At 37.5% G+C, this 10,000-nt stretch overlaps 1 protein-coding gene across 1 annotated transcript in view; it reads left to right on the forward strand.

The window, feature by feature from the left end:
• Positions 1 to 9,010, forward strand: part of FANCI (Fanconi anemia complementation group I) — an 11,093-nt gene extending 2,083 nt beyond the window's left edge. Inside the window, exons 3-11 of the mRNA XM_027362504.2 lie at positions 1,318 to 1,493; positions 2,068 to 2,235; positions 2,415 to 2,665; positions 2,948 to 3,150; positions 3,276 to 3,431; positions 4,582 to 4,789; positions 5,183 to 5,384; positions 5,835 to 6,063; positions 6,352 to 9,010. Coding sequence (XP_027218305.2) covers positions 1,318 to 1,493; positions 2,068 to 2,235; positions 2,415 to 2,665; positions 2,948 to 3,150; positions 3,276 to 3,431; positions 4,582 to 4,789; positions 5,183 to 5,384; positions 5,835 to 6,063; positions 6,352 to 8,712 — 3,954 coding nt within the window. The 3' untranslated portion in view covers positions 8,713 to 9,010. The remainder of the gene's footprint in view (positions 1 to 1,317; positions 1,494 to 2,067; positions 2,236 to 2,414; positions 2,666 to 2,947; positions 3,151 to 3,275; positions 3,432 to 4,581; positions 4,790 to 5,182; positions 5,385 to 5,834; positions 6,064 to 6,351) is intronic.
• The last annotated feature ends 990 nt before the right edge of the window (positions 9,011 to 10,000 follow it).

A 10,000-nucleotide genomic window follows, 5' to 3' on the forward strand; every position in this document is an offset into this window, starting at 1 on the left:
CGCAACCACCATCATCATCATCATCATCACCACCATAATCACCACAATCATCATCACCATCATCACCACCACCACCAACACTACCACCACCACCACCATCACCACCGCCACCACCACCATCACCACCACCACCACCGCCACCACCATCACCACCACCCCCACCATCATCATCATCATCGTCGTCATCATCATCATCATCATCATCACCATCACCATCACCATCACCATCACCACCACCACCACCACCACCACCACCACCACCACCACCACCATCATCATCTTCACCACCACCATCATCATCATCACCATCACCATCACCACCACCACCACCACCACCACCACCACCACCACCACCACCACCACCAACACCGCTACCATCATCACCACCATTACCAGCATCACCATCACAGTCATCATCACCATCACCATCACAGTCATCATCATCACCACCACCATCATCACCACCACCATCATCACCACCACCATCATCATCACCACCACCACCATCACCACCACCAACACCGCTACCACCACCACCATCACCACCACCACCACCATCACCACCACCATCACCACCACCACCATCACCATCACCACCACCACCACCACCACCACCACCACCACCACCACCATCATCACCACCACCACCTCCATCACCACCACCACCACCACCACCACCACCACCACCATCATCATCATCATCATCATCATCATCATCATCATCATCATCATCATCATCATCATCATCATCATCACCACCATCACCGCCGCCACCACTACCACCACCGCCATCATCATCACCATCTAGTTATTTTGCTCTTGGAAATGGATGTGTTTATAGGAAAGAAAATATATGCATTTTCTCAATCTATGGTATGAATGATCAAAACGTTGGTTTTATAAATGTAAAAAAAAAAGGATCTGTAACGTATCTTACTTAATGTGCAAGTACTGATATTTGTCAGCATTTATTTATTCTTAAAAGAACATGAGCTAATGTACTGTGATGGACATTTCATTTTTGTTATCCCATACAAAAAATTTCTTATTAAACAGATGATTGAAACAGAATTCGAAATATGTTTGACAAGTTTTATCTGTGACTGTACATAGTATTGGCAGAACTCCTTCTTAGTGTGCAATAACTTCAAACTTTCTCAAACTCAAAAACACATGAGGTAAATTGACCTATCTTATGATATTCCCCACATCAACCCGAGACAAGATTTGTTTACTTTCTTCAGTAAAATAACTCTCCTTTCATATTTTAGATCTTGATATTTTAGTAAAAGGACCATCCCTTCTTTTGTGTTTAAGGTCTACGAATACATCCTGGAGAAAATTCGCACTGATGAAGATAACAACAAGAGGGGTGCAGGCGAGATGGTCGGCGTGCTCATGATGCACGTCGACGTTTTCCCAAACAACGTCCTCATCAAGCTCGTCAATCGTTTTGTGGAACACGTGCAAAATGGATCCTCTCTCCAAGGAAGGTATGTTGAAGGGGAATGTCAAACTATTGTGGGGGAAAATATATGTCAATATCAAGAATATTACCTTGATCATTATCACATGTCAGTATCAGCATCATTATTATTGTTGTTGAATGTTATTGTTATTGATATTATTGTAGCTTTGGCCATTGTTGCATTTTCTATCGTGGTAAAATTACGAGACCTTGAAAGTATTCAGCAATTTTTTTAGGGATTCTATTAACAGCCTCCAAAATTGAAAATGAAATATTTTTGAAGATAGTTAATTAGTAATTTGAAATTTCTTACTGTTATATTTAATTGAATGATCTTTGCTGACCTGAACAAATCATATTGGTATTATCTGTGTCAAGGTAAACTATACTGTAAAGCTACTTCAAATAAGGTATTTAATTGGATCCTTTCTTTTCCTCTCATATCAGATGGGTTGACCTACTAGCAAAGTTGATCATCGGTTTAAGCTTGAAACCATAGCAAATGATTTGAAATTTCTTACTATTATCTCTGTTTGAATTATCTTCAGTGATCTCAAGTAAAGTATTCAATTGAGAATTTCTTTTTCCTCTCCTTACAGGTGGGTGGATCTCCTGGCCAAGTTGATCACCAGTATAAGCCAAAAGGAAGAGATCACAGTGTCAGGGAAGGAAATGAGTGGGGAGGACTATAGGTATCAAGTGCTCAAGTCTTTCTGTGATCTTCCTTGGTCTGCTGAAACCACCATTAGTCTCCTGCCAGTTTTCAGGTGATGTGATTTTCCCCTTTTGTTTTATTTTTTTGTTTGTTTGTTTTTCTCTCTCTCTTTTCCTTTCTATCTCTTCCTCTTCCTCTTTCCATCTTTCAAAACAATATGATTATTTGTATTGTTATGATATGCTAGTATTGTGAAAGTTAACATTTATGTTCATTGGTGTAATCCCACAGAGACATAGACCTGCCAAAGGAAGAGTTGCAAGATGTCGTTTACAAAGTGGAGCATGTTCTCAAGAGCGTGGATTTTCAGTCTGTTCCACCCATTATTTATCACCTGATTCTGCTTGTGAAAGGGAAGCTCCCAGGTCGTGTTTTACAGGCTGTGATTGACTTCTTCAACAAGCAGGAGCAAAGACTGTCCAGTAGAAGTGAAAATGGCAACTGTGCAAGTGACAGTATTGATATTGACTCTGAAGTCATTGGTAGGTTTATTGTATGGCAGCTAGAGATGCAGTCATGTTGAACTGTTTCATATGTATATTGCATTTTTATTGCAGCAAATGTAGAAAAGGTAAGAATGAGATTGAATATCTTCACAGAAATATGTGTTTTTGGCAAAGATATAGTTGAGACTGGTTAAATACATCCCTTGCATTATGAAGATAGTCATTATCATTCATACCTTTTGTACATTTATTACACAAGTTTAAGATTTTATATAGATAAATAAGTGTGAGTTTGTTTTTATGATGATCTGTTTTCAGAGGAAAGCAAGCATAGTGAACTAACAGAAGCCCAGGGAACGGTTATACTCCACGTGACGCACCAAGCTCAGTACAATCCAGCACTTGTAAAAGATTATCTCAAGTTTGTCAAGACTTCTACTTGGCTGACAGAGAGATTGATCACGCCTTTCAATCTGGCTCTTTCGCTGTCACTGGCATCTATTGAAAAATACCAAGATCAGGTATATTAGAGCAGTATCACTTATGCTAATACTTTTGAGTATCCGTACATGACTCTGTCTAGATGGATCAAATTATTATTGTTCTTCCTTTTTTTCGTATACTCATTATTTTGTAAATTTTTCAGATCATAGAATCCCTGAAGTCGTGCCTGCTAAAGAGTTTCCGCCAACAAGAAAGAAGCAGGCAGTCTCAGTGGTTGCGTGAGACTTGGGGAGAGAACTGCAACATTACCGCCGCCTTCAGAACGACAATTGACAACTGCATCATGGGCTGGGATCAGGTAGGAGAACTTGAAGAGGCAAAATCTTGAATTTCTCAAGGGTGTTTGGACTGTACAATTATTATTATTATTATTATTTTTATTACTATTATTATTATTATTATTATTACTATTATTATTATTATTATGATTATGATTATGATTATGATTATTATTATTATTATTTCTATTATTATTATTATTACTATCATTTTTATTATTATTATTATTATTATTATTATTATTATTATTATTATTAATATTATTATTATTATTTTTATTACTGTTATTACTGTTATTGTTATTATACTTATGATTATGATTATTATTAATTATAATAATTATTATTATTATTATCATTATCATTATTTTTGTTGTTGATGTCATTATTTTCATTTTATTTATTATTATTATTATTTTTTATTTTTTATTTTTTTTATTGTTATCATGATGATTGTTATTATTGCTTTTATTGATGTTATTGTTGTTATTATTTTTATTATTATTATTATTATTATTATTATTATTATTATTATTATTATTATTATTATTATTATTATTATTGTTATTATTATTGTTATTATAATATTAATAATAATAATAATAATTATTATTATTATTATTATTATTATTATTATTATTTATACATCTTGCTCATAATATGGATAGGTAGAGACAAATTATATGGTATGTACAGTTAAACTATTGATAATCAGTTTCATGAATTCTTTTACTTATTGAACTGTGTTTTATTATAGAGCTCTTAGGTTTGATTGAATTTAATATTTATTAATTTGAATATTTATTATTGATATTGATAATGTATTGGCTTATTGTATAATTTTGATATCTATTGGGAATTTCAGCCCAAATGAAACTACATTGTATTTACAGTTCTATTATCAGATGATATTTCTTTTTTAGTAATTCAATCTTTCTCAGAACTTGAAGGGGGAGTGTCCCAAAGGGGATGGTGATAAAAGTTTATAAAATCAACATAAAGGAGAGAGAGAGGGAGGGAGGGGTGAGTGAGTGAGTGAGTGAGTGAGTGAGTGAATGAGTGAGTGAGTATGTATTATTTGTATATTAATGGAGTTCATATTTTCAGACAGATTAACAAGAATGTCTACAGCACTGTACATTATTATGGTTTTTATCTTGATGATTACAGGTGAGTCAGGGATTAGTCCAGTTAGGATTTAGCCTCCTTGAGTCGGGAGGCGGACCAAAGGGAGAGACGTATGCCAGCCAGCGAGCGGTCGAGTTAGCGTCTGTGATTCTTCCCCTCATCCTCAAAAAGCAGCCTCACATTGCTCGGACTGTCATCTCGCAGCTCTCTAATTTCATTCTGTCAGCATCATCCCCTGTGCAATATATAGGTAAGTAATTGCAGACATACACAGATAAATGAATAGATTAATGGATATATATGCATGTATAGGTAAATGGATAGATAACAGATAGAAGGGTTTATATATAGATATGTATAGACTGGTGTGTGTATATAGCTAAGCATAAATATAGGCTTGTGTATATTTTCATAGGTGTGTTTATAGATGGCACATACAGAGGGAGAAAAATATCTAGGTATGTATATATATGTATATAGACAGGTGTCTGTATAGACTTAAAAATTGAATAGATATTTAGTGATTTTCTTTTAGCCAACCATTTAAAAAGCTTGCATACAGGTCACAATAGATAGATAGTTATTTGCATGGATAACAACTGAAGAAATATGAAATGAAGCCTATACCAATTTCTCTTCACAGAAATCCTGGGCAAGCTGGCCAAGGTGTCTCCTCTGGTTATGTTGGAGCACTTGAATCTTATCCGAGAGTTGCTTGAATACCTGGTGTTCCTCCCACTGCCTGTGTCAACGCATCTTCTCCATGCTCTCCTGCCCCTCCTCAAGATGAGCATGACACTGAAGGATGCTCTCATGATAACTCTAAGGAAAATGCTCTTCTCCAAGTAAGAGTATTTTACTGTTATCTGAATTGATGCAATGTATCTAAGTATATATAGGTGTATGGGGCTGTGGTTGTTGATGTGTTAATAAAAAATGTTTGTATATCCAAAATTTGTTAAAATAGGTATTTGAATCAGTAAATTTTTTGTAAGAAACCAAAACTTTAATTGGTACTGTGTGTTGTTTTATAAATGCAACTACTAACATGCTTGAAACCATAGCAAGTATATTCTCTTGATATCCCTTCTATATTCTGGCATCATGCCAACTAAATTTGTGGTTTTGTATAGAAAGGCTTGTGCCGTCTATCTATGTATGTATCTTTCTATCTATGTAGATATAGATATAGATATCTCCCTCTTTGTTGTTGTTGTTGTTGTTGTTCCTCTGCAAATAAAGTTTGACCCTCATCAAGAGAAAGAAAACTGATCACATGTGTTCTTCTTTTGCAGGCAGGTAGAAAGCAGACAAGTAGCTGTCCGAGGATTTCTACAATTTTTACGACACTTCCGAGTCATGGGAACACTCCCTAACTCCCAAGCATCTATGTCTTTCTCTTCATCTCTGAGCACAGTGAGCATAAATGCTGATGTTCACTCGGTGTTCAATAATTCAACAAACGAAGCCTTATGCCTGGAACTGCTTGGAGTGTTGAGACGGTGCTTCTCTCAGCAGCATGAGGTAACCTTTTTGTTTATAGCTAAATAATATAGTGATATTGATATACCAGAATAACTGAGTAAGTTATATGCTATCAAAAGAAGTTGTGTATAAGCACAGTGGTAGAGCTGCTTAGAGTCAGGACTTAGGAGAGATATATTATTTTTAAAGGAATGTAGACATTGATGAAACATGCATATATGTATGTAGGATAAACATAAGAATCAAGAAAAATTATATGTTCTTGTGTGTGTGTGTGTACCATTGTATCATTGTTTGCTAATAGGCTGTGATTTCTTCCTCTTACAGGTCAAATCCACCTTTTATGCTGGACTATATGATGTAAGTCGTGCCAATCCAAAGCTTACAGGAAGCATTCTTGAACTCCTGCTCCAGCACATCAAAGTATTCCTTGATGTGAGAGCGGACATCTTTAATCCTGTTATCCTGAAGAAGGTGATCTCAATCCAGGGTGAAAATGCAGTTCTCATTGAGCCCATGGGAGATTTATTGGGGTCTTTGGGTGCCATAAAGACATACTATGAAGAGAACAGAGAAAGGATTACTACAGAGGATGATGATGATGAGGAAAATGCTGTATCTGTTCTCAATGAAGTATGCTCCATATTTGATCACTTAACTGAGAAACTTGCAGGATGTGGATTAGATGATCTTGGCTTGGACACCAACGGGGAATTTTCCAATTCTAGTGCAGTTGGACAGAAAAATTTATTTTCTGCTAAGATAATGGTAAGCGTCTTTGACTGCCTCATTGAACACACTTTCTCTCATGGAGCAGAGACGTCAGAAGAGAAAATGCAGACTCTGATCTCCCTCTTCAAGTCTCAGAGGAAGATTGTCACCCTGGTCAAGGAGAGGAGTGGAAAACCAGCAAAGAAAGGTGAGAGCTCTAAAGGGAAAGGCCGACCAGCGACTAAACCCTCTGTGACGTTTAAGAGTAACCTGAGTTTACGGGCAACAGCAAAGATGCTAGAGGCCTCACTTGACAACGTGGATAGTGCAGGCCCTAACTACTGTGAGTTGATTAAGGAAAATCATGAATTGCAGATGTATCTTCTGTTAGTCATAGAAGAGACTTTATCCTCAGTGAAGGGCCTGACCATCTCAGAGCGGGAGAGAATTGTACCTGAACTAAAAACAGTTGCTAAGGTCTTGTTGTTTGAATGCTCGGCGAACTTAGCATCTTCAGATTCATCGGATGAAAGGGAGGTGACTAGATTGCGGCAAAGTCTTCAAATACTATCATCTCTTCTGACTATTTTCTGCAGATTCTATAAAGATAAATTGGAATCTATTCTGAAAGAAGTGACTGGGAAAAATGATAATAAGGATTTGAATGGGAATCTATATAGAGTATCTAAGAAATGTCAAAAGATGTTGCTTAAAATTTTACACCATGAAGAAAGAGCCCCTTTGCTAAAAGATGGTTGTCTGATAGTTCATTTAATGTCAACAGTGACACAGGCAATGGAGCCTGAATGTGATGCAATAGCAGAAGTTCAGGACTGGGTTCTCCAGCTCTGTAAAGATCAGGCTTTGGACCATGGAGGGCTTGCAGATTCCATGGTTGGTCTGGCTTTTGTTCTGTCAAATCAGGTTAAAGCCAACCACACTCTAACAAGAGGCATTGCCAGGGAATTACACCATAAACTTGGTGATTTAGAACAAGATGTAGAAGTTGAAGAAGCTGGTAAATACAAGATTGTTACTGAGGAAACGGCATCAGCTGTTTTATCAACATTGCTGGCCCATCTAGATGATTCTCTTAATCTCACTGAGATGGCACTTAACAAGACAAAAGCCTGTCTAGCCTCAGGAGCTGAATATGATGCTGACAAGATTGAGCGTCAGATTAGCATGAAATTTGTTCTGGTCATGCATGCAGTGCATGAAGTGATCCAGTCGGCCTTACCACTGGGGACAAATACTGATCATACCCTTAAGCTTGTTACTAAACTGTACAATGTACTATCATTGTATGTAAAATATTACCTGGATCTCTACAGGGTTAAGACTTATCCTCAGATTTCAGATAAATTTGAAAAGGTGGTCCACATGTCTGGACAACTGGTGACTGCTCCAGTCTACCCAACTATCACCTACATAGAAGGAGCACAAAGACAGATGGGAAAGAATAAAGAGGGAACTCTGAAAGCAAGAGCCATAAAGGAGTACAAACTTATACCTGCCCTGATCTTTTCCATTGAGCAATATGAGAAGCACCTCATTACTCTTTCACGCAAGTCTAAGGTCAATCTGATGCAGGCAATGAAGCTTAGCACGTCGAGGGATTTCAGGATTGTGCCAGCCGCAATCATGGAAGCACTGAAGAATGATGACGAAGACCCCAACGACGAGACAGAAGTAGAAATCAACGGCAATAATGCTGATGAGAATGAAAACAATGCTGAGAGGTCAAGTGACAATGAAAGGCATTCGGGATCAGATGATGAGGATAATACCCAGATGGAAACAGAGAATTTGCCTACCACGAAAAAAGACTCGAAGGGAGCCAAAAAGAAGAGGTCAAGTAGTGGAAGTGAGGAAGAAAGGGACGAAAATGACTCTAATTCACAGAACGTTGGGAAAAAACCACAGGCCAAGAAAAAGAAGTTACTGATCAGCAAAAAAATAATGGGTAAAGCATAATTGTATTTCCGGGATCTTTAGGCATTAAGATAGTGTAAGTTGGCTGACAGTTTCACAAAATAGTATGTGATTTCACTGACATGTTCTTCTTGTAATGATTGATTTTAAGAATTTATAATTTTCCTACATTCCAATAAGGAAACAGATCTTTAAAGTGTTTTCATTACATTTTCACTTGCTAAAATTAGTCAATATAGTGTTTATTTTTTATAATGGTAGTGTTGAAAGAAAATTTTATATATACTCTGACATCAGGAGCAAAACATTTTTGTATGTTTCTAATAATGATATACCAGTTTGAAGTTTTTTTAAATACCCTCATGTTTATTAGTTTTCCCAGAAGAAGTAAGAGTAGTCTAGCTTGCAAGTGACCAGGCACAATGCCCCTCCCCCTAACACACACATCATCGAAGGTTAAACTTAGAACCACAGAATTAAAGGATTTTTTCACATCAGTAAAGAAGTATATGATGAAACTCAAGTGCTTGAAAATTACCTCGGCAATAAATTCACTAATTTCATTTAAAGCCACGCAGACCCACGCACACACGCGCACAAGCACGCACACACGCGCACAAGCACGCACACACGCGCACAAGCACGCACACACGCGCACAAGCACGCACACACGCGCACAAGCACGCACACACGCGCACAAGCACGCACACACACACACACACACACACACACACACACACACACACACACACACACACACACACACACACACACACACACACACACACACACACACACACACAGACCAGGGATGACCGAGTGAAGGCAGAATGATTGGTTGCCTCGACTGTCGAAGGAACCGAAATGGCAGAAGGTGGAAGTGGCCGCTCCTTCAGAGGTGAGTAGGCCTAGTAGCAGCACGATTAGTGAGAGTGATTTCACCTATTATGTGGTCGAAGTAATAGTCATTTTTCCCAAATGGATAGCCTTCATCATCTCCAATAGACCAGCTTTCAGTAGTAGAAGGAGCTGAAATCGAAGAGCGAGTGGTATCTGTGCTGTCTCCTTGTATCTATTGGGGAGAGCTCCTTGGCTAATTGCCCGTGTACTATGGTATGTGAGTGAGACAACTAGGAAATGGAACATGAAATGGAGACGATTACACAGGAATGGCAGCTGTATACATAAATAAAAGATCCAGTTGATCCCAAAGTATATTTTATATGTGTTACTTGAAAGAAAAAAATATATATATAAATGATAAAGACGATAGCAATGAAAAAAATATGACAATGATGATTCTTATTGTTATTATCACTGTCATTCTCAT

This window comes from Penaeus vannamei, chromosome 6 (genome assembly GCF_042767895.1).
Source record: "Penaeus vannamei isolate JL-2024 chromosome 6, ASM4276789v1, whole genome shotgun sequence".
Lineage (NCBI taxonomy): Eukaryota > Metazoa > Arthropoda > Malacostraca > Decapoda > Penaeidae > Penaeus > Penaeus vannamei.